The 25,326-nt window shown below is 39.8% G+C and overlaps 3 protein-coding genes across 4 annotated transcripts; 1 reads left to right on the forward strand and 2 right to left on the reverse strand.

Annotated features, from left to right (window-relative positions):
• Nucleotides 1–1,481: 1,481 nt before the first annotated feature.
• On the reverse strand, nt 1,482–5,860 carry rragcb (Ras-related GTP binding Cb). Its single transcript, XM_026346628.1, has 7 exons — nt 5,369–5,860; nt 3,650–3,853; nt 3,343–3,542; nt 3,050–3,164; nt 2,833–2,975; nt 2,591–2,739; nt 1,482–2,353 (listed from the first exon to the last, which is right to left on the reverse strand). Exons 1-7 carry the CDS (start codon nt 5,546–5,548, stop codon nt 2,211–2,213), a joined length of 1,134 nt encoding a protein of 377 aa, XP_026202413.1. The 5' UTR covers nt 5,549–5,860; the 3' UTR covers nt 1,482–2,210.
• A 730-nt stretch (nt 5,861–6,590) lies between these two features.
• ppt1 (palmitoyl-protein thioesterase 1 (ceroid-lipofuscinosis, neuronal 1, infantile)) lies at nt 6,591–13,871 on the forward strand. 2 transcript variants are annotated; one of them, XM_026347534.1, is made up of 10 exons: nt 6,591–6,682; nt 7,643–7,765; nt 9,004–9,113; nt 9,639–9,766; nt 9,990–10,060; nt 10,766–10,868; nt 10,956–11,046; nt 11,193–11,291; nt 11,418–11,489; nt 12,312–13,871. In XM_026347534.1, exons 2-10 carry the CDS (start codon nt 7,651–7,653, stop codon nt 12,432–12,434), a joined length of 912 nt encoding a protein of 303 aa, XP_026203319.1. In that variant the 5' UTR covers nt 6,591–6,682; nt 7,643–7,650; the 3' UTR covers nt 12,435–13,871. The 2 variants fall into 2 exon arrangements, with proteins under 2 accessions (XP_026203319.1, XP_026203320.1); XM_026347535.1 differs by lacking the exon at nt 6,591–6,682 and adding an exon at nt 7,386–7,493.
• Nucleotides 13,281–24,570, reverse strand: cap1 (CAP, adenylate cyclase-associated protein 1 (yeast)). The gene is made up of 13 exons (XM_026347533.1): nt 24,420–24,570; nt 19,900–19,995; nt 19,352–19,452; nt 19,144–19,221; nt 18,726–18,869; nt 17,912–17,997; nt 17,079–17,184; nt 16,566–16,755; nt 15,910–16,091; nt 15,468–15,591; nt 15,286–15,368; nt 14,570–14,713; nt 13,281–14,016 (listed from the first exon to the last, which is right to left on the reverse strand). The coding sequence occupies exons 2-13, from the start codon at nt 19,991–19,993 to the stop codon at nt 13,933–13,935; spliced, it is 1,416 nt and encodes a 471-aa protein (XP_026203318.1). The 5' UTR covers nt 19,994–19,995; nt 24,420–24,570; the 3' UTR covers nt 13,281–13,932.
• Between the last annotated feature and the right edge of the window lie 756 nt (nt 24,571–25,326).

Genomic DNA, 25,326 nt, shown 5'->3' on the forward strand with positions numbered 1-25,326 from the left:
GTGTTGTATTATAAAAGTATTGTATATGCATAATTTAAACAACCCCTATAGTGTGCTCTAAAGTATTTATTAACTGTTGATACACAGCATTTATTACCTTTTTACACATGATTTAAAGTATTTATTGCTGTTTATTAACATTATGCATGTGACTAAATCTTATCATGTCACAAAATGTTAATTGTTTATGCACATACACTAATCTTGATGAGCTATAAACTGTTTATAAATGTGATTAGAACTAATAAAAGAAACTATATGTTGAAAATGAAAAGAAATAATAGAAATTCTTAGCTCAAAAGTCCACTCGTTTGATTTCCTTCAGAGCTTTCAGCTGCATCTTGTAACTTTGAGAAGTTCAAATTACCATTTTAATTAACAACAATCATTTATAATGCAGGTAATTCAGACTTACAGTTGTTCTATATCTGCATACAGCCACATTTATAGTGAGTGTAGTAATTCCTTGTGTCCTTCTTAAAGACCTAGTAGTAGATTGAAATAAATTTTTACCATATGGCATATCTCAGCACAGTTACCATCCATTAAACATGAATAATGATGCTGACCAACAGCTTTAAACCCCACAAACTCTGAAGTCTCTCTGTGGTTTGAAGCAAACTGCAAGGCCCTGAAAAAAAATCCCAGAGGGCAAGATATCATGTTCCCCCCTCATTGACCTCCATTTTCCACAGTGGTGAGCAAGAGGTCTGGGGACGATTAAAGGCTTCAGCTGAGGCTCCATCCTGCCACTACGCATTAAGTCAGGATGTACACTACACGAGTATGATGATGTGATGAAGGCTTTTACTTCATGTGTAGTAGTTTTAAGCTCATGTACGAAAACCACTGATGGCCTGCTGAGCTAAAACAAACACAGAGTCTTCATCGGAATTACTGCACAAATGTGAGTGAGGGTGAAACAATCTGTATATCTCTTTAGGCTGCATGTAAATATGCTGCCACCTGCTGTTCATGCCCATTGTTAACAACACATCATGCACAGGCGGATTCACATGGACAGGTTAAAACTAAATTAATCAAGATACAGAAGCCGGATGCTGCCACATTTAGCTCTATAATTATTTTTTAATACTAAAATATATTATATATCGGTATACATACATACATAGTTATGTTAATTTTGTTACAATTACAAAAGGCTTACTACTAACTAATCAGTATCTTATAATTATAAAGACAAATAATAGGGATGAACTTTAACTAATTTGAAATGTCTTCCATATGTATGAGATTTTATTAGAATTTAGACAACACTAAATAATAATTATGAGGCTAAACACTGAGGCTAAACCTAATATTTAATAATATTTATTAGCCTTGTTTTGTAATTATTCGATATTATGTAATCATAAGCACAAAAATACTAACGCTTAATAAAACATCTTAGGCGGAGAACTATTTTTCTCCAATTGGCAGAAAAATGCTTCTATACAAAAGTAAAGATTTGTAAGGCTGACTCAGCAAAATACAAAAAAACATTTTATTAAAGAATTATACACAATAAAAAAAACAAAATCCAAATGTTCGCAGTGAAAAACTAAGTTTCTGTGTAGTGAACTTGGCCAAAATGTTCATCAAGCTACATAAAGTCTCCAGTGAAAAGCATCATCAGTTATTTTCAGACTCCATTAAGACCAACACGCTGTCGCAGCCTCTGAATTAACCGAGGCTCTAATGGGGTAATTGGCACAGTTCTGAACCGCTGCTCGCATGAGTCATTATCAACAGAAAACACAGCAAAGAGCAAACACCAGGCCCAACAGTAAATACCAGCTTTGATTAAAGCCACTTAAAGGAACTATAATTCAAGATAAAATGAGCAGGAATATGAAAGAAGTTTAGATTTTAGAAGACAGTTTGTGGAAGACCAGCTAGAACCAGGTCCTGGTGGACTTAGCGGACACTGCTGAGTTTGATGCCAAGTATTTAAACTGTACCAGGACAGATTTTATAACACTGTCATACAGATAATTGTGCTGAAAGTTCATTTTATCACCTGTAAGCATGAACAGTGTTTTTCTTCTTAAGCCAGAAGAAGAGAAACAAGCAGTTCACATTTAGTCCAAAGGCTCATTCACTGATTCACATTCAGTTAAAACACCTGCAGGAGAAGAGGCACATGTGCTTTCATACTATTCCTCCACGACTCAGCACGTCAGGTAAATCCCAGAATCACAGAATGTGACTTAAACTGCACTTCCGTTCAGTGCAGCATATTTTAAACCGCTCAAGCCGCTGCCGGACGAGCACGCTGGTCTCCAGTCGGCGCCAACTTCAAACACTTCGTGGATGGCTTTTCGGAAACAGTGAAAGTTATATTCTATCAAACCTGCAAAGACAACAAATGATAATAATAATTGGTTACGATGCTTCTCTCAGTTTGGTTTGAAAGAAGATTCTCCGTAAACAGCTAAAGTTACTGTCTGAAATCTGATTTGGATCATTTGAATGTATTCAAATAAGGCATGAACAGAAAAAACACAATTACATTACTTTTACATCACTCATCTTCTATAACAATCGATGTCAATGTGAGAGTTTATACAGTAAAACTGAAATCCCAAACCTTTCCTCTCGAAGCTCTCTTCTCTGAGGATGCAGACCAGAGCGAGGAACTTTGTGACCTCTTTCAAATAAAGCACGGTTGTGTTGTTGAGCTTGATGATAGCCAAAGACTCCTTGTCATAGGCACAGCCACTGCCATCCTCCATCAGCCTGCCGGGAGAAAAAAGACAAAGAAGCATCTTTAAGCTCTGAATAAGAAGCAAAGAATCTTTGCCAGCGCTCATGAAGTATGGTTCCTCTCACCCGTAAATGCAGGAGACATCGATGACAACATCTATCATATCGCAGCAGAGTTCGTAGGACTGCATGTCCACAGGAGAGCTGTCTGTGGCGATGTAAATCTTGCTAACAACATCAAACAGGAAAGCCTTCTCGATCCCAGAATGCTGAAAAATGTGATGGATGTTAATAAGAGGAGGTGCAAACAGGACATACCCTCAGACTTTAATATAAAACATACAGATATGAAGATGTTCAAAAGGTTCTCCAGCGTCGGTAACTGAGGAATGAGCTTCTGGACGACCTTACTGAAGGCCTCGAATATGGAGTGGTCGTAGATACTGGTCAAATAGAAGCTGACAAGAGAAAGATTAGGAGAAGACTATTAATATTAATGGGTGCATTGTTTTTCTTTTGTTATGCGTTTTTCCATTTGTAAGTCGTTTTTAATACTCTGCATTAACCAGCAGCAGTTCTCTACATGAACTTGATAACCTGAGGTGTTTCAGTTGTGAAGACTTCTCAGACACTCACCTGAGGTGAACTTTCTCCAGGCTGGCGTCGGCTAAGTCGTCATTGGCCCTCTGATGAATGTCTCTTTGTGTTTCTATTTTGTGGTCATCTGACAAACCGTCTACTTTATGAATGAACACTGCAAAGTTGATGTCTGGATTCACTTTGTAAGCTCTAGACACCGTGAGATGTAACCGCCCAAGAGCTTCGACGTAGTCATCCTAATAACAGCAGAGACACATTCAGCAAGGAGAAGAAAAAGGTTCAATCATCTCATACGGAAGATGTAAAAGCCTAAAATGTAAACATTATAATAATATGGCTCTACCTGAGCATCAATGACAAAAATCAAGGCACCAGCTCCCTTGAAGATCATCTCGCTGTCAAAGGTTGGGTCAAAGAAGTCCACCTGACCAGGAAAGTCCCAGATCTGGAAGTTGACAAAGGAGCTGCTGGAGATGTCGTCCTTGTAGATTTTGTTGGTGCTCTCCAGGAATAAAGTCTCATTGGGTGACATCTTGTGAAATACAACCTGTGCAGAGGTGCATTATGATTATTTTTAAAATCTAAAGTAACTTCATTCTCTAATTTTCAGTCTTCATTTTATGAGTTTAGATTTCGTCTAAAGCCGGATAACGGATCAAACAGAGGTGATGAAATTGTGAAATTGCAGGTTTGGTCTTCAGGACAGGAACACAGAAGGACAGATGGTGGTAGACAGAAAGGATGGACATGGCTGTACTAAATACTTTCTTCCAGAAGAGGCAGGAACATAGGGTGATGTATAAGAGCGGAGGTAGGAGCACTCAGGTGGACTACAACTGATGACTAAGTAATATGAAAGAGATCAGTGATTGCAAAGTATCCGTAGGGGAGAGTGTAGCCAGACAACCCAGGATGGTGGTGTGTAAATTACTATAGTGGTGAGGAAGATGAAGAGGACGAAGACAGAGCAGAGAATGAAGTGGTGGAAGGTGAACATGGTGTGTAGCAGAGACACACTGGGTAGTCAGGAGGTGTGATTGTGATCAGGGAGACGGGTAGAAGGGTGGTGTGTCATAAGGGAAGTGGAAAGTGGACAAGGAGACTTGGTGTTGGAATGACGAAGTCCAGGTGAGATTAGCTAAGAAGAAGTGGGACACTGAGAGGACTGTTGAGTAGACAGGAGCAAAGGGGGGGAGGTGAAGGTAGAGATGGCTAAGGCCAAACAAAGGGCATATGAGGACTAGTATACTAGGTTGTACAGTAAGGAGGGAGAGGTGGATTTGTACAGGTTGGCAAAGCAAACAGATAGAGATGGGAAGGATGTGCATCAGGTTAGGGTGATTAAAGATGTATAAAGATGTATTGACAAGTGCCAGAAGTGTGATGGGAAGATGGAAGGAGACTTTAAAGAGATTACAAAAGAGTAGAAGAGGTGACTGTTGTGCAGCAGGAAGTAGCAAAGATTAATAAGAGTGAAATGAGACGTGCTTTGAAGAGTAAGGAAGGAGGAGGTAGAAGGTGCAGGACTTTAAGTAGTTAGGGTCAATGGTTCAGAGCAAAGGAGAGCATGGAAAAGAGGTGAAGAGGTGTGTGCAAGCAGGATGAAACGGGTGGAGAAGAGTGTCAGACATGTTGCATGATAAAAGAGTGAGAATAAAAGGAAAAGACCAGCGATTCTGTACAGTTTAGAGACAGCGACGCTGAAGAAAAGACTGGAAGCACAGGTGGAGGAAGCAGAGGTTAAGATGTGGAGGTTCACTTTGGGAGGGACGAGGATGGAGAGGATCAGGAATGAGTCCATCAGAGGGACAGACCATGTGAGATGTTGTTATGATGGCAGGAGGTCTAGAGGAAGACCAGAGATAAGATTTATGGATGTAGAGAGAGGGGACATAAGGATAGTTGGTGTGATGAAGAGGATGCAGACATAGAGTTAAAGGGGGAGAAGACACTAAATACAGGTATAACGAAAGCTATTAGTCCTAGTAAACAGGCAACTTAGAGTATTTTTCTATTATTCATTAGGTAACAGACGTGAGAATAAAGTAAAAATCAGCCAAACCTTTTGAATGGATGACTTTCCGCTTCGCCTCAGACCCATCAGCAGTATCCTCGGCTGATCAGCTGATGTGGAGCTCTCCTCCAGGTCGGGCTCCTCCACCCCGTAGCCAAAACTTTTGGGAAACGACCCCACGACACCGTAACTTCCCGTTAAGCCGGGCTCGTCACACTGGAGAGACATGCTGGACTTTGTCGTCTGGACTTTTCTGTCTCACTTTGTTGTCTTCAGCTCTTCAGACTCTGAGTTTAATGTTGCTGAGTCTCAACGGGCTTCACAACGAGCTAGCATGGTTAGCTAACGAGCTAGCAGATGGAGCTCAGTGTTCAAGCCAGGTTTCAGAGTAACGTATCTGCATAAGGTTTATAATGAAGGTTACTAAGTGGTTGTAAATGACAGTAACGCTGGTTTAAGTTTTGTTGGTTAAAGCAAAATAAAAGTAAAACAAGTTATAAGGAGGATAGCTACTAGTTAAGCGCATCCTCCCACGTCAGGGTTGCCAGATTCAATGAAAAAAAAGTAAGTGAAGGAGAGGTGATTTATTAATAAAACATGAGATTAAATATTCCTATAATTAAACATATATTATTTTGGATAAAGTTACATTGAACATTACATGTCTTCACTTATGGGAACAAACCTATAATAAAGAGGAAATATTACAGCTAAATTGTGGGCTACAACTTCAGTCCCATATTTGAGCCTTTATTTCTTTACATGTCAGTAAAATAAATATGCAGAGTTCGCTAATGGTGTTTCATATTTGCATTGTAGCTTTAGGTATACTGTGAGCTGTCAATTAATTACTTTGACACTAAAGAAAAAATCAAAAGACAAGTTCAGACAAGTTCTGTAGTCTGTTTTTCTATAATAGATTTTTTTATGATGGAAATCAGAACTAATAAGTCCTGGCCAGTTTAGGTCTTACTGAATGTTATTATATTTGTATCATGTCTTCACATTACGAGTCAGAGTTTTAACACTAATTGCCGAAATTAGGAACTAAAGGGATAAATGGACATAATTGCAATAACTGTTCCCGCTTTTAGAACACCTGCATCCTTCTGTCCCATCACCACAGGAACCTTTTTACCTCTCACTCTGGACTCCTCAGAATAAAATTATAGAATAAAGCCTAAATTTTAGTTGGTCAAAACAACCTTAATGGAGAAAAAACTTTCAGCTAGCGGAAAACCGCCCAAACTGGCAACACTGCCACGCATAGCGTTCCGCCCCGCCCTTTAAATCCGATTGGTCGTTTGGTATAAACATGGTCATGTGACATCAGTCCAACAGAAGGCGGAAGAACCAGGTACGGTGAGTAATGTTGTTTGAAATGAATAATGTTTGTAACGTTATCTGTGCTTGTTATATCTCAACTATATGTTTTATTAAATGTTGAGTTAACCACAGCCCGTTTCATAGCCTAAATATGTAATAACATTTGGTGAACATGTATTTAGTCGTGGGTTTATTTGATGTTGAGCTTGTGGTGCTAGCTTGTTTGAGCTAGCTAACTTCACTGTTAATGTACCTGTGCATCCTTCATCCATTGAACATGTGTTTTACCTTCTAGTCTGAACTAACGTTAATTCATCTTTATCACTGTTGTATCTGAAAAATGCTGGTGCGGTTATAAAGCTGTGAAATCCCTGTAGGTATCAGGAAATGCGAACACCTGTGTTTTGTTTCTGTTCTTCTTATGGCGGATTAATTACTGTCTTGTCAGGCTATTGTACCACAAGTAAACAAACCTTTATTTAAGTATAGTTTACAGTACTGTATGTGTTGTAAGTGTTTGTCTGCAGAACATTATATATTTTGACAGTTTTTTATTGTAAGTATTACTGTATCACCGCCTGAAGAAAAGCCCTGTGTGATTTCCAGCACCACTTTGAACAACACCAGTTCCACCAGTTTTAATTGGCTCCCTTGTCACCTTTAGGGTTGTTCTTGACAGGCGCTGCATCACATGGTCAGATCTGTTGTTTATTAGAGACTTGTTGTGTCCTGTGATCTATGGGAGGAGCTTTGTGTGTTTAAGGAGACTCACTTAAAACGGAAAGTAAAAGGTTTTCTGCTGTTGTTGCTCTTTGAATCTGAAATAGCCTCGAGAAGCCAATTCAGTGTACGTCTTCTTTTTTTAACTTGCTTTTCCATGTTTATTTCATATTCTTTGTCTCTTCTGTGCAGTTCCCTTTTCTTCTTTATTTTCCTAAGCTGTCTATAACTTCTGCACTGTATGAATAAATGCTTGTTCTTTGCAACTTCGTTCAGGGTCCAGGATGACAGCTACCCTCCTGTGTTTCCTCCTTGCTGCTCCAGTGCTGCTGGTCGCTGGCAGCCCAGTACATGACTCTAACAACAAGACTGTACCGCTGGTGTTGTGGCATGGGATGGGTGAGTGGCTGTGTTCCACAGTTTTTATACTAACATTAAAACATTTGCTGGTAAGAGATTAATATACAACTAAGACTATTACATTATTATAGAATAATTAAACAATTACTGATTTAAGTTTCCTCTGATGACATTTTCTCCACTGTATGATGTACAGTGCATGCGTAGTGTTCCTTTTTGCATCACAATTGAGGCTGTAAGAAGACAAGAAACTAAAAAAGATGTAAATATCAAAGACTTCTGATGGGACAAAAAACTGAAATGTCATCTTTCTGTTATATCCCAGAGGAGAAAGGGAACATTATTCTGGATGAGAGCATCTCTTCATATTTTCTTATCTTGTAAAAGAACAAAGCATCACGTCTCATAAACAATTAAGACGAATGATATAATGTGAAATAAGTAAGCTGTGGTTTAGGCCGGCTTATTATTACTCTAAGGTTATTGGTTCTGTTCCTGTGGTGTCCGGGGAAATACAGGTAGGAGAAGTGAAACAAAAATAACTTTCTCTTCTGCTTGTGTTTTGGAACATAAGCACAGAACAACTCTCTTATTTTAGTTTCCTTCAGTGTCTTAGTCGCCTAACATGCCTGTGACACAGACATATACACCTACTGTGGATAATTAGTGGGGGGTTTAGTGTTTGACTTTGTTTCCTGTCCTGAGATAGGGAACCAAAGAGAAGAGAAGACACACCAAACAAAAACATATAACAGTGAGTTAAATGTACAAAGGAGAATACCATAATAAGAAAATATTAAAATTTATAATCAATACAACAGAAAAGTTTAATAAGACAAGTTTGATTAAAATTAGATGCATATGGGAAAAAAAGCCTTCTCTCTGTATACCACAATGCCCATGTTCATAATAAATATCCTATATATGTGTTTTTAACATTTTCAGACAATTAACCCCAGTCGTACACAGGAATATTAATATAAAGCTTTCACAACACCTATTACAAGGATCCATTTGTTGTTGAAGCCTAACCACCTCATGCTTTAAATGCACATAGTGATTATAGCAGACTGACTTTTACATGTTTCATTAGTGGTTTTCAGAGTCTAACAACAGGTTTCTCTTTGCCAAAACCAGCAGTTGTTCCCCTCTGAACCTGGTTTTAAACTTATGTTTGTTATAGAGATAAGATGCTTAAGCTGATGATGTGAAAACCAGCGTACACAACGTGCCCAGTTGTTTAATAGTAACGAGGTAAATGTTCCTGTGTTCACCAGGCGACAGCTGTTGTAACCCTCTCAGCATGGGGGCGATAAAGAAGATGGTCGAGGAGGAGATCCCCGGCATTTACGTTCTCTCACTGATGATTGGGAAAAATGTCGTAGAGGTACTCTCACACTGTAAAGCCTTTTATTTAGATAAAATACATACAGAGTACTCTGTGCATGGATTCTATAAAAAATTCAGCTTTAAATATTCGTGTCACATATGGTTATTTTACAGTGTTACTCTAACTTTTACTTTAACCCACAAAATCTATGTGTGAGACTTTATTTTCTGTAACAGTATATAAATAGCTTCACTGGCCTCTCTTCTCATTGCACAACCACACAAATCCAAAATGTTTAGCCAGGAATGTCACATGTGAGCAGCCGTACAGCAGCTTTGATTGATACATCCACATGACATGGAAGGATTCCTATTCTGTGACATTTGCAGTGCTACTGGCGAATGTTACATCAGAAAAATGGCCCCTTTATAACGTCACTGTGTCATTTTTCAGTGTTAATATTCATAGCAAACCAGCATGACTCTGTTGCTTTTTGCTTTGATCCGTCGTGACACCATGACTCGTTTTCTTCTTTTAATCTGTCAGTCATGCTTCCAACTTTTCATGTCTCTCCTCCTGCAGGACACAGAAAATGGGTTTTTCAAGGATGTGAATGAGCAGGTGTCCATGGTTTGCACTCAGCTGGCCAAGGACCCACAGTTGAAGGGAGGATACAACGCTATGGGCTTCTCCCAGGGCGCTCAGTTCCTGTATGTAATTATTCTGGACACTATGTGGTTTTGTTTGGAGCATGTGAGAGAAATTGTGTTTGTGCAGATTCACTTTTTGCCTTATTCTTTGGCACATTGTTGTTTGTCTCAGTAAGTCAAGCTCGTAAAGTTCAGGTCCTGAGTTTCTCTCTCAGGCTGCTGCCCATGTTCTGATGAGAATGAGGAAGCTTGTTGTGATTCTTTCTGCTTCCTCTCTTCACAGGAGAGCTGTGGCTCAGCGCTGTCCCTCCCCACCAATGAAAAACCTGATCTCTGTTGGAGGCCAGCACCAAGGTAACGCCATTATAAAGAACGTGAAGCTGTGGTTATTCAATTAAAATATACATGAGCACGTTAGTTTGTTTCCTCCTAAATCCTCATCCACCTTTCTGCTGCTGAAACACTCACAGGAGCAACAAGTGTGTATTAGTGCACAGCTGAAAGTAGTAGTAGCAGCTGTTTTATAAAGATGAGATAACACAGTTGTTTTTAAACAGAAATAATCTCAGGGCTTCAGGCTGCGAGCCACAGATGGGAAAGTCAGAAAGTACAGCAAGATTAACGATTTAATTTTGGTCTTTTCATGACGTGTTGACTTTAGAGTTTAGTTGGTCTGTGATTAATTCAAAGCAAAAATCAGCTCACTGATACTGTAGAGAAACACTCATCATCTAAATCTTTTTGTGGTTCATTTTAATGGACACTACTATTTATATGTATACTGTTCATTATTAGACAAATTATTAAAACATCTTTATATGTAATTATAAATAATCTGCTGTTATTAATAAGAAGCTGAAGTGAAACATGTTGAGTAATAAGGAAGGTGTCCTGTAAGTTTCATGAATTTAAGGCCAGTGGGACAGCAGTGACATTTAAATCTCCTGACAAGTGGTGTCTTGGCCTTTTTATTTTTAGCTCTTTGGCACTTTTTATGCGCCAACCAGATAAAACTAGTTCCCTTTAATAGGCAGACTTGCATGTTTTTCAAATTTCCAGGAGTGTACGGGCTGCCTCGATGTCCTGGAGAGCACTCTGCAATCTGTGACATGATACGCAAAGCTCTGAACAGTGGCGCCTACTCTGACCTGGTCCAGAAACAGTAAGTTGGTGCCGCTGTCATCGCATTCCTGTTGTTCTTGTCCTGATCTGTGTACCACTGACTCTACGTTGTGTTTGTGGCTATCAGCCTGGTGCAGGCACAGTACTGGCACGACCCCTTAAATGATGACCTGTACAAGAAGCACAGTCTCTTCCTGGCTGACATCAATCAGGAGAGGGTCAGTATGAGCCTGCAGGACTTTACAAAACCACATCAGTAGTCTTCATCAGCAGATCTAACGACGACAATTATACATTTTATGTTCATCTGAATCCTTTTGGCTTTGATCTGCTTGTATCTCCACTTTTGTTTTTTGCTTTAAAGGGTGTAAACGAGACTTATAAGAAGAATCTTCAGCTGCTGGAAAAGTTTGTCATGGTCAAGTTCCTGCAGGACACTGTTGTGGATCCTGTTGATTCTGAGGTAACAAACCAAATATCCACCGTCTCATTTTATAGGGTTTTATTTTCATTAGTTTAAAGAGTCATCACTTTCAACCTTCTACACTCATCACTGCGTCAAACTGAGTTGTTCTGGTTCTTCTTATAGTGGTTCGGCTTCCTGAAAACTGGTCAGGCTAAAGAGACAGAGACACTACAGGAGAGTGTTCTCTACAAAGAGGTAACTGTGTTTGTGTGATCTCTACATTAATAGCTTCTATTGCTCTGTCATTGTTTTAGTGAAGTGTTAGTTTCTGCTTTGATGTCGTTTCATTCCAATTATTTTAATACTACGTCCAGATATTTTAAGTTAGGGTTGTACATTTTATTATAAATTACTCAAATAATGCTAATTACAGTAGCTTTGTTTGATATAACATTGACATAGTTTTATAGCTGTTTACAAATCTGCGGTCAGCTAGATTTTGCTTATCACTGTCTGCAGAAGTGTTCATTATTTCAACGTGGTAACTTGTAGTCACAGCAGATTAGCAGCCTAAATGATAGACTTGTGTTGTGTGTTTGTACAAAGTGAAACCAGACAGTATACAACTGTATACAGTATTTAGTTCAGATCTCTATTTGCTCTTAAGCTGATTGGCCCGACTTGAAATTACAGCTCTGAGACTCGTGACAATGTTTTTCACTGTGCTGCCTGTAATTATGACGAGAACAACATGACATGAGCTCAGCATTAATGTGAAGTCAGACACAGGAGAGCGACTTGCTCGGCTGTGCTCGGACCTGCAGCCAGCACCTACATTTCCACTCCAGTTAGTGTACTATCGCTGTTGTACTTTGGCTTTTTACAGACTAAACAATCAAGATAGAAAATGTTTTTTACTGAGTGTTAATGTTGCTGGTAGGTGGAATTTGTTGTTGTTCTTGGCTGGAGCCAGGTTACACTAACATAACAGAGTCAAGTCAGTCTTCTAATCCATGAATTTGCTATGGTTGTATCAAACCTTTACACATCTTCATATACGACTGTATCTACTCACAGGATCGTCTGGGCCTGGCAGCGATGGACAAGGCTAAAAAGCTGGTTTTTCTAGCCTCTAAGGGAGACCACCTCCAGTTCACCAACGAGTGGTTTAATGCCAACCTGCTGCCTTATTTACGTTAAACAGGTTTAAATGCTGAAGGATAAGATACGTTTGTCAAATTTACAGATTTTAGTAACTAAAACAGAATCAGGAGTTTTAAGCTTAATTACTAGAGCAGGGATTTGGGAAGCACAGTTCATTCCTTTTGCACTGATCATTTGTCCAGTTCTGTGATGTCATGTTATTTTTAGCAGCTAATTTGTGTTGGTCTACTGCTGCACTGCTGATAAGATGTTTGTTTTGTAAAGCATGAGCTACTTTGAAGTTTTTTTTTTTTATATACATTTGACAAGTAACAACTAAAGCTTAACAGTGCAATAAATACAAAAATCTGTACATGTGAAAACCAATAAACACAGACCAGAATACATTCATTTTACTGCAGTATCTTTAATGATGTCTCCAGTACTAATGAACAGGATATTGGACCCTCCCCCCGACAAAAAGAGGTAAAATAAAGAGACAATATAAAAGAAAATTCAGAAAAGAGCTTCACAGCTGCAGGAGCTGCAGATAACCAAAGAGTGCAGACATGATGGGAGCGAGTGGAGAGATGCTGATGGTGAGGGCTAATATTTAATTCTTATCTGTACAGATGTTTCCAATCTAGAGACAGGTGGAAGTGAAGCATTCAACTACATGATGTCTCTATTTCTTCCTCTCTTCCACTTTGTATCAACATGTCTTTGCTCTTTATCCCAAACTTTTCTTACTTGCCTCCTTGTATGGAATGTTTTTTACTCGAATGTCCTATGTGTGGGTTTAAGGAAAAGCACATGGAATATTTTTTTGTTTGTTTTGCAACTTCAGTGGTTTTGTTTTTACTCCTATTTATGTGCTTAGAGTGCAGACGTTTTATATCAATATCCACTATGAATATTAATGCCGTTACAGTCATCAGTGGAGGTGGTATGGATGTCATTATCCTCTATAAATGGGCTTTTTTTTTTCTCGTCAAGTGCTTCATCAGTGAATTGCATATAATGAAACAGAAACCTGTCAGGCCACAACTTAAAAACACCACCCCCTCCCTAGACACAGGCGGAGGAGAAGGAAAAGAATATAACATGAAGCATCTTGATAGAGCCTGATCAACTGCAGTGGAGTCCCTGTCCCCATGATGGCTATTCTACATGTTAAATTTAGCTTTATCCAGATAAAAAAAAAAAAAACGTCATACAGAGCGTTCCAGCTATTGGCAAAACCCACGGCTGCTTTTGAAAAGTGCCCACAGGGAAAACCAATGTGAAAGATAAGCTGCTCCCTGCTGATTGGCTGGAGGATTTGCTCCAGGTCAAGTGAGCAGTCCTCTCATTGGCTTATGATAGGGACAGCTTAAGCTGTGATTGGCTGATGAGGACAAAGGGAAGTGGATAAAACGCATGAGGTACAAATCTCAGTCTACAGTGTGAGAGTTAGCTGATGGGGTGTAAGGTAGGCGTCTGCAGAAAGGGGGGGAAAAAAAAAAAAGTGGGGTGGGAATGGTGTTGAGGCGGCCATTTCATGTGCTGCCCCTGTTTAACCAGCGATCTCTGTTGCTGTGGTAACAAGCTTCTGGCCATCCCAGACAGTCTTGAACTGCTCGGGAACAGGAATCTCCGTCTGACAGAGGGAGAGGGAGAGAGAGATAATGTTCAAAATGATTTGGTAAAAATCAAATTTTCACACATAACGTATTTTGTTGGACATTTTGGGATTTTAATTAATATCACAGTGTGTAATGAGAAGATAAAGATTCTATCATATACTCTAGGTCCACTGAATGTCACTCTACTATAAGCCAGACTAGAAAACGATGGGGGATTAGGTGCTGGACAGTTTCCTAGACAGACATTGAGACCGTCTCACCCAGTTTACAGATTTAATGCTAAACTAATCCTCCATCTTTGCATTTACTGTACCATACCATATTTCCTAAAATGTTGGAACTATTCCTTTAACGTTGTCGTGTTAAATTGCCTTTACGTTTACATAACCCCTTGTTTGTCTCAAAGTGGGATTTAGCAAAGCTCGTAAAACCTCTTTATCCAATTAATTAAGCCAGTGGTTTTGCAGCTTAGTACATTTAAACCTAATCCACAAAGAAGCTACAGAAGCTAATAAAGCATCTGGAACTATGCAAATGATCTCTCTTCCCTCTTGAGAGGATACTCACAAATTCTCCGTCTTTTTTGGGTACCAGGATGTTCATCTCTGAGCTCTTAGCGCTGATGATTTCGCACTCCAGAGAGTCCTTGCTCAGGTAAACATGGCAACCGTCCGTCTTGTTGATGGAGATGGTGGGGACCTTACCCAAGACCTTGATATGGAAATTAAAAATATAAGATGCAAATAATTAAAGCTGCTAATTAATAAGTTGGAACAAATGTTGATTTAATTCTGTTGTATCTGAGCAGACACACAATTCTCACTCCTCTACTGATCCTTGAGCAAAGGCTGAGCAGCTCGCAGCTGTCACTGTGTAACTACACGCATACAAATCAAGACGCCCATGAAAAATAGACTGATCAGCAGTATAAAACTACAGAAGATTGATTCTAGACACTTGCATCTTGGCACACACAAGCTGTTGCTAGAATCCATCAGCAACTCTATTTTCTTCTTAGACTTTGGTGTTAACAGAAATAATCTTTTACAGAGCCTGTCCCAAACCTCCGATGTTTGAGCAGTGTTACTCAGCAGATCAATAGGATTTTATCCGATTCTGAGCACGATGATGAACTCTGGACGGAGGTTCGGGGTTCACTTGTGTTCGCACAATCATTTGTTCCTTTATCCTTAATGAACAACGTGTTGGTGACAGAGGGGAGAAATCATTTTACCAGCAACTTGTGTTTTTTTAGAGCTGCATATTTAATTTTTAAAACACACCTGGACTTTGACATCCTTGCAGTTGATGATCTCCACAATTCCCACAACGTCATCAAACACCAGGCCTGTTTTCTTACAGTTGTCTGATGGAGAGAAAAACAAACGCACATTTAGAGGACAGGAACTGTGAGTTTCAGACGAAGTAAGTTTTGTTAAAATCTAGCAGCTGATTCTGTTCTTACCTAAAGTGATGGAGTTGATTTTTCCCTTGACCTGCAGTGTGCTCTTGTTACACTTGAAAGCATAAACCACTTGCTTCAGCTCGGTGTCGCTGATCACCAGGTTCTGTGCATTTTCCTGGTTTTCCTGCAGAGGACAACAAGGAAACAACAAAATGAACAGAAATACTCGAGACTTGACGCAACAGTGAGTTTAAAATCATGATTTAACACTGATGTTAATACACAAAAGGCTGGCTTTAAATATTAACTGTTTTACAAAGAGCTATTCTGACTACATGACTCATTTTGCCAGTCCTCACAGGCTCATACATTAATCATTCCAGCTAGAAGTAACAAAAACAACAAGTCTGCATCTGTTGAAATCGTTCCTTCCTTCCCTTCCGACCACGTTTGGCTGTAACTTCTCATGTACTTCTGTACTGAGGGTGAAACAACAACTTACCACTTTCCACTTCTTCCCTTCCAGCTCCAGAACAGGGGGCAGTGTGCGGGTTGGAGTGGCAGATGCAGCAGGTCGGGGGGCAGCGGATGAGAAAGGTTTTGGTCCGGTGCGCACTGGAGCACCCTGACCTTTCAGGGCAGGATTCTTGTGGGTCTTCTGGGCGTCGCTCACATGCTTCAGTCCTGTAGAAATGAAGGACAGTAAGACAGTTAAACAAAAGTCTAGATCTTTTCATGGCTCAGTCATGCAAGGAAAAAACCCAAACAAGTTCACTAGGAGAAGACTCGTGCAGGTTTTTAAATATTCAAAAAATCTGCTTTGCAAACACAATGAGAAAGTAAAGTCTTTCTCAAGGGCGCCTCAAGGAAACACCTCACACCAAACTCGGGTATTATCGATCAGGTTTTTTTGCTTTCTGAAATCTGCTGCTTTATCTTCAGAAATGTGATAAATAAATACAAATAAAGTGGAACTTGTAATTTTTAATCTAAGGTACAGTGACTCTTGGCTATGTTGTAAAGTAATGTTACAGTTTCTGGCCGAGTTAAATGTGTTTCATGATGTTATTTAAAAGGGAAACCACCTTTATGATGTGTTTGAAGTAGTTTTGTGCATTTCATGAAGCAACAGCAGCAGGAAGCGGGGAAGCTACCTACCTTTTGTGATGTCGGCTCCCTTGTTAATGGAAGCGAACAAAGCGTTACGATTGTCGGCACCAGAATCGCCACCGCCGCTTGAAGGTCCGCTCAAGTCCACTGGGGGTGGGGGAGGTCCAGGGGGAGGCGGGGGAGGACATCCACCAGCAGGAGCACTGGGGGGAGCTGCAGAAGCTGAAGCTATGGATCCCTGAGGTGGAAAGAAGATTTCAATGGATGTATTATGCATTCCCTTCATTAGATGATTTCTCTGGTTTAACCTGCCGACCAGCTCACTTCTGCTTTGCTTCTTTCCTGATTCAGTTTGGTATTGTTTCAATTTCCAATAATTCCCTGATGTTAAATTCCCGTGTAAATAGCTCAAGAGGGAACAGGCGGAGAGGATTATTTAAAGCAGACAACATCACAGATGTGGATCAAATGTTGTCTCTAGTCTCTCCAGCCCAGAACATACGTATCCTACTCTACATTTTCTTTTCTTTCTTTTTTTTAAATTGTAAATCTTGGACTCACAGTCTTGCTCCAGGTCAGTCCAGTGGTGTGGTGTTCTTTGATGTAGTTTTGAAGCTCAGTCCAGATGTTGACATAGGCTTTCACCCAGTCCACATGCGTCTTGTCCCTGTGAGAAGACAAATAAGTGTCTGTTGATCTTCACACTTCAATATTTCCTTTTTCCCTGTGTAGCAGTTTATTTTTCCCTTTCCTTTTATTCTACTCGGCCCCACAGGGAAACAGTCTATGCATACAACATTTTGCACACACAAACAAAACAGATTTCCTGCTAAAAATACAACATATTACTACCCAAATGTAATGCGAAGCCATGATCTCACACTGTATAAACAGACTGCTTGTGTAGAGGATTTCAGTTTTGCATTCAACCAACTGCAATAGCTCAATGACAAATTTGAATACAAGCTTGTGCAACTGTTAATCTCGACCAGGCCAATTCTAGTCTGAGTAACTTCTCCCTTGACGGTAGCACACGTCTACTCAAACACGAAGGCTTTGATATCAGCTCTAAATACAGGAAGTCTACCGCCAGCGTGCGTCAGTGTGTTGTGTGGCAGTGCTGACTCAGTCAAACTGTGGGATACTTCCATTTAAAGGAGCCTAGAGGAAGAAAGATAGAAGACAGATGGGGTCCTACAAACTGACTGGCTGCATAATAAAGTTCCTCTGATGCTTTTACTTATGACGTGACGATGTTTTAAAAACAAATGACGCAGCATCAAAAAAGCTAACTGGAAGAAAATGTTTCAGTCATCTAAAAAAATGCTTTAGATGACTGAATTTACATCTAAAATTAGTGTGTGCACAGGTTTACTCAGTGTTTCTTCACTTACTTCTCCTTGTAGTCCTTGAGAACACGGTTAGTGTAGAACATGGCGGCATCCTGCATCTCTTTAACATAGGGGCATGGTTTAGGAGCCTGGAATACAGCAAAGCAACATAAATAAAACAGCATCACAAAATGCTTGCTATAGTTTGGCAGATGTGCTTGATCTTTCAGGCTAGATGTGCATTTAAATGTGTTTTGATTGCTTAAACTGTCCAGCTTATGACTACACTGTAAGAAATGAGGGCCACTTACTGCTAGACACATTTTAATGTACATTGTCCCATTTCACTTTCTTTTTGCTATGATACACTGATTTAGTAACATACTGATTCAAGATGCAAACAATTTTTTTTAAACAAGGATATTTGGTTTCTCTGTCTTCATAATCGTTTCTCTCTTCAGTTTTCTGGTTTCTTATCTTCTAAAATGTATAGTTGGCTCATTGCCTCTGGGGTGAAAGTTAATATAAAGGATACAAACATAAGAACTTCTCAGCTAACTCTTGACTAAAAAAGCTCCATGTATTTTACAAAATGTCAAACTTTTCAGATGCCAGAGTAGGAGTACAAAGAACGAATTCATCTAGAAAAGTTTATGTATTATTCATAAAAGTCAAAACAACAACAACAAACAAAGAGTTAATCTTCTAAACTGTAACAGTGGAGCTCTGTTGCTGCCGGCCATGTCGCAGCCAAGAAACCGTCGCTCATCAGACAGTGATGACAGAATCAAAGAGAGGCTTGTTTCCAGCCATTATAAACTCATTTATCCTCCAACACACACACACACACACAGCCCATTTCTATCCCCTGTCTCACCATGGCGACCCATCCGAGGGCAGGCACGCTCTCGCTGACAGCAGAGAGGTGGTTGAAGAACGGCGAGGTGCGGTTCTGCTCGCGAAACCCCTGAACCTGTTGGATTGCTTTGGACACCGGCTGCAGGAGAGTCGTCAAGACTGCCTGAACAGGAAACAGACAACATACGTTTTCAGTTCAAGTTTTTCAAGATTTACAGACCGTTTGTGTCCAAACAGAAACTGTTCATTTATATCATGATTTCCTATTAACTGATGTTTTTACTCATCTTTTCCTGGTCCTTACTAAAGCTCTATGTATAGTGTCCATACAGTGCATGTAGCCCCTGTAGGTTGCATCATTGATGACAAAGTGACATCTGAAGGAGGACTTGCGTTTAATACGAATCTGGGTTCATGAACTCTCTTGTTTTACTCACATCAGAGGGTTTCTGGGAAGAGGATGCTGTTACGAGGAGTTGTCTCTGACTAGAGAATGCCTGCTTCATCATGTCTGCCTGCAAAGACAAAAGAGGAATAAAGGAAAACTTCAGAGAGATGCATGAGAACTGAAGATCATCTCTGTTTAAACGGATTAAACATTTACTTGGTGACTTGATGCAGTTTGAGTCTAAAACTGGAACCTACATGTTTCTGGACATCGCCTCCGATCTTCTGGCTGAGGGAAATGTACTCGGCCACAGGACCACTGACGATCTGATCAAAGGCCTCGACGTACACCGATACACCTGTAAAGAAGGGGAAGGTTGTCACAAGTTCATTCACACAAACTAAAATATAATAAAAACAAAAAGCAATTAAACAAATAAGACAAATGGTGGAAGGAAATAAAAGTAAAGTAGTAAAATGAACTGAAGGAAGATGAGATGTTTAGTTTAGATGTAGAAGCAGTGAACGCTGAGATACAGTATCAGCAGGTGGACGGTTTAACGAGCACCACTACATCCTCAGATGTTTCACAGTTGACAGTTACGAGAGCTACAAAACCACAGTATTTATATGCAGCAGCAGTCGTCTGCTTTCAGTGTTTAGTGACATGGGTTGGTTATTTGGTACAGAGGCTTAAAATTTAATTCAAAGCTGTTTAACTTTGGTATCTTCAAGTGGACAACTATATATGATTTATAGACACAGTCATCAGACATCTTATTAGTGCATGTGATGTGAGATATTACCTGCCCCCGTGCTGCCTCCAGAGCCACTAGACATGGCCTCCAGGCGGCCCACTGCCACCTCCAGCCGCTGCACCAGACCTGCCAACTCTGCCATACCTGTCAGGTGGAGAAGTAAAGAAACAGGATGATCAGACAAAGTAAGAATTTCATCATCTCACATCAAAATGCAGCAGCTAGAGGGTTAGTTATTTAAATGCATACAGACAAAAGTTGTACAGGCCCTGGTTTACTGTGTTTGAGCACAGCTGTACTTTCTGTTGAAACCTTCTAATTTGGGACTGAATTACTCCAGGGACACAAGGTGAAGGCAATTATTGCAATTAATAATTAGCAGCTTTGCTAGGCTAGGATAACAACAGTGGTGCTCTGGATGCTCATCTCATTTGCTGTTGAGCGATTTAGTTCCACGAGGTTTAAAACCAATGTGAAACGTCCAGAAATCAGATGTGAATATGCTTTACTAAAATGTAATATGTTGTCACTGTTAAGGCTGCTGTACAATCTGCAAATAGCATTAGAACTTATTTATATATTGTATTTATATTAATATTTGAGTTGTCCCAGGTTCAAGATAAGTTCTTAAGTTATGTTCCTCATTTATAAACGCAGCTCTACAAATAACCAAACCCTCATTTGTCACACTGAGGGTTAGGATTTAAAATAAGTGATTACAGTTTGTTTTTTTTAACGTTTAGTGTCTAATTAAAGAGCACATTTTTGAGGAAGTATTTGTCAATGCGGGCACACAAGACACTGCGTTCCACCTTCAGAGTGGTTGAGTAAGAGAAAAGAGCAAGAATGGGTGTGTTGTAAGCAGGTTTGGACCTGCTGAGTGAAAATATGTAGATCTATACATGTCAGTTCGGACTCCCTGCAGACTGCATACACGTCGTGTTAACCTGACTATTTCAGCTGTGAGCTACACGACCAAAATAAGAGTTACATAGCACAAACATTAAAGACAGGACTAAATGTGATGACAGCAAAACTGTGGGCAAACCGATACTCCTTAGTCCCCCCTCACAAGAACATGATTAACTAACTTCAATCCAAGTCTGGTATAATCTTACAGTCTCCTAATAAGACAGAGAACATTACATAAGACAGCTGTAACTGGACACCGACTTCATCGGTGTGGCTCAAAGTGTCTCCAGTCTCAGGTACTTACACCTGGCTGCAGTGAAAGGAACCACACAGAGACCACTCTCACTAATGAGACCATCTCACAGTCCTGAGCTAAACTTTCAGATATCTAGTGACTGAGAGAGCGCTTAATGTTTTTGGCTGTGATGGCTGCACCAGAAAAAAATGCAAACAAACTGCTGATGTTAACAAGTTTAAATTACAAATTAAAAGTTGTTTATTCAAGCAAAAACATCAGATGTAAAATTAGAATGAGCTTCTTTTCTCTGTTGTGAGATAATGAAGAATAATTATCTTCAGGTTTTGGAGAAATTTAAAAAGACAATGCATTGTACTTAATAAATGATGCACTTTTTTAAAATCAATTTTACTATTAAAATAATAATAATGTAAAATAATGTGTTAATTTGTGTCCTTCTACAAAGAAAGGACAGAGAAATGAAACATAACCTTTATATTCAAGGGCAGCTTTTTGTATCAAAACATCTTTTCAGATTGATAATTGAATTTATTTATTACTCCATGAGACAGATGTGGGTTTTAAACTAAATTTAGCTCATAAAGATCTTGTAGATCTATGTGTATTTACACAGATTAAACATTTAAGATACACTGTTATATAAAAATCTTAGTTAAGTTAAAACCTTTTAAGGAGATGCTGTGTTGTCTCCAGATTTTATTTGCTGCAGGTTGTAAAAGTTGCTCAAAGTGCATTAAGATTTCATATGACTCATATTTATTGTATTGTTGTAAGTATGGTAATAGTAATGCTTGGCAGGTTATACATCAAGTCACCCCTATTGCTGTTTAATGATATATCAACAGACCAGAGTCTCAGCAGCATTATCTCATTAAACCCCGAAAACTTACTACTCCAATTACCTCAGTTTAGAAATATTGCAACTTCCTCTCTCTCATTAAGAATAAATTATATATTTCTCCACATGATTTTGGGATAAATTAAACCATAGCAGGGCAAACTCTTGCCTAAAGGCGCTGCACCACAGCTGCATTTCTATTTCACCTGCAGCCACCAGAGTTCAGCTATTTTTTTACTGGTCTCAGCTGAGCCATGACTCACCAGCAATAGCAATACAGGAAGGGAGTGGCCCCTAAAGGTGTTTGTGGGAGTAATGTTCACCATAAACAAGCAACATAATTTAAGAGCTTAGAAAAAGGTACAGAAGATGGTTACATGCCGTGACTTTTTTTTGTTTTTTTATTTTTTGCCTTTAGCAATTTTTATATCCACGAGTGACTCTGGAGAACATTTCCTGGAGTAAAGCGACCACATCAGTTTAATCCAAATGCTGTGCTGACCATTAAGGAAACTCCGATGTCAACTTTCCAGAGACATGAGGGCAGATATAGCAATGACTCGAGCCAGGAAATAAAGCCTGCCATAACATTTTTCTTAGATTTCAGCACTATAAAAGGCAAGAAAGTTGAGCTTAACCACAATGTGAGAGTTGGTAGAAGCAGAGTCCACAACTAGAATTTAGGAAAATATACATGTGCATAAGCTCAAGTCTTATAGTTACAGCTGGTGACAATGTTCATTTTTGCATTCGTCAACACAGGAAAAAAAAACAGAACTAACAGCTTAACCATAAAAAACTGTTTGACACACTGCTTCACTGGGTGACATGTTTCTGAATTACCACAAACATGAGTCATTTGTTTTAGCAATAAGTCTCACATACTTAATTATATCTCTATTTATTTTCTATTTCTGCACCAACATATCTGTCATCTTCCAGGAGAGGACAACTCAACACATTGTTGGTTTGTTAAACTTAAAACTAAACAAAGCATATTAAAGTAACAGCATAACATGCGCAAAGCTAATAGATGTAAAAAAGAGTATTTTACAAAGTAATAAACATGTTAAGCACTTTACTTTATTGCTATTTTATGCATTAGGCTCAAAGAAATGTTTGATATCATAGCTCTAACAAAGCAAATGTGATTTCTTATATGATAAATATGCATGGGATTCACTTCCTAGATGTCTCTCGTTGATTGCTGTCACACAGTTTCATCATTTATAATCATTATTTTATAGTTTAAACAAATGTTTACCAACATTAGCTTCTTAAATATGAATAACTCCTTGCAGCTTCCTGGTTTTCCTTGAGGTTTTGATTAGAAAGACAGAATAAAGTGGAGTACGCCTGACAATCTTTATAATCCAGCTTTGGCCCCTGACATCTGGAAAAGATGCATTTACATTCTTTATAATTTGTAAAACCCAAACAACTATTTTCAGAGACCTACTTCTAGGGACACATTGCAGACATGTTGTGCATAAAGCACCCTCAGCATGCAGGGACAGTGAAGTAGGTTAGGCCTGTGTGAGGACTGTTTTCCTGCCTGGGGCCAGACGTTCAGACATAAAAAGGAGGAAGCGTCCAAGTCACTGTTTGCAGCCTTTTCTATCTCTCTACACCGGATAAAACAAAACACATGGGCTCTGCTGTGCCGCAGAGGCAGAAGTAGGACAAGGCAGTGGCGTAGAGCTCCGACCTCCCTCACAGTCCTACTTCGGTGGGCTGAAGACTGCAACAAATCAAGTCCAAGCCGCTGATGTTAATGCGATCACTGGGGTTTCAATCAGACAGCCGGGGATGCTAACGTGGCTAAACCTAGCATGGGTGTTGTGGGGAGTTCTGTGTCCCCTGTGCTTATCGTTCCCCTCGTAGCACACAAACTGCTACCTGCATGAGCAGCTTTAATGAAATGAGAGGTGATAAGACACATGTCAAGTGCTTGACCTTTACTCAAAGTCTAATGTGTGTCTCCAAATAACGTGGACGAGGAAACAAATCGGACGGGATGCAAAATGTGTCATAACACCATCGGCGACAAAAACAAAGCTAGCTAGCTGATGCATCTCCTGACACACTGTCCCCGTCTATAGCAGCAAGTATAATCATATTGTATTGTTGTTGTAATTGCTGTTAGCATAATTAGGTGATATCCCTGCTGATAAGTGTCTGCTGTTTCGGCATTTCCTGGATTTTTCCTCCTCTCTGTCACACACCCCTCCCTGTGTTAGCTAATGCTGCACTAGTCGAGCAGTTTCCACATTTCAACGGAGCAGACTTTTCTTACACAAGGAAGAAGAAGTGGCGGATTAACTAGACGTTCAATCGTTTGAAAAAGACCGGGTCAGTCGCTTGCATGTTGCTGCTTTACAGTGCAGCAGCGCCGGCTAACCGGCTGTTAGCATCACACCGATTACAATTAATCATTTCTGAATGATTCGCCGCCGCGACGAGGAGGAAGCGGGCGAAGCGTTCGCTCCGTTTAACGGCCAAGCGAACCCGTTAAACCCAGCTACAGCCCGCACAGGGCCACGGCTGCACGCCGCCTACCTGCTAAACTGGTCGAGCAGTGATTCGGTCCTCTCTGTCGCTGTCACTTCGGCCGTGTCTGTGCGGAGCGGAGTCTCGTCTCTTCCCCGTGTGTGTGTCGCTGAATTTACCCAGCTGACACCGCACGGCCGCTTCCGGCCGAGCCTTGTTCGCGCAGCTGAATCCTTTCCCATATAAGGAGCGTGTGTGTGCGAGGGGCAGAGGGCAAACACGCGGGGAAACTACTGCTTTACTTCCTCCTGTGACTTGTGCGTGTGTGATCGAGCCGTGCACAACACATACTGTTATATGCAAAAGTGTGGCCACCTCACTGATCCAGCACTTAACCCTCACTTTGACAGATGTCAGCATGCAATCGTTTGTTTTGCAGAGGTGGAAATTCATTCACCCTCCAAGTTCATGTTACTTTTACAATGTATTGTATTTTTTTACTCCTCTACATGAACTAGACAGCTTTAGCTGCTAGTAAATGCTAATAAATGATGTGTTTTATTATGGATCAACCACCTGATGGTGCATAAAGTGGCTAAAACAACATCATCAGTGATGTTATTAATCACACATCAATAAGGAGAATCCAGTAGTTTAAAATGTTTTATTTTGTATGGTGAGTAGAGACAACAGAACCATGGCAAATAAAGTATTACCTCACCTGTCACGTGAAAGCTCTGTAATTTTATTTAGATCTTATTCAACCATTGACTTTGTGTACGTTTGTCTACTTTAAGCATTTAACTAGTGTCTGGCCAGTTGTGTATATATTCTGTTTTTATTATAGTGTTGTTGTTGTTGTTGTTGTTGTTTTAAAGAACACAAGAGGTCAATACTTCACCAAGAAAACTCACTAATACATCAGCACGCGTGCATGTTCAGTTTGCATAAACACAGCAGGAAAACATCTCAGTTG

The sequence above is a fragment of the Anabas testudineus genome, chromosome 11, assembly GCF_900324465.2.
Source record: "Anabas testudineus chromosome 11, fAnaTes1.2, whole genome shotgun sequence".
Lineage (NCBI taxonomy): Eukaryota > Metazoa > Chordata > Actinopteri > Anabantiformes > Anabantidae > Anabas > Anabas testudineus.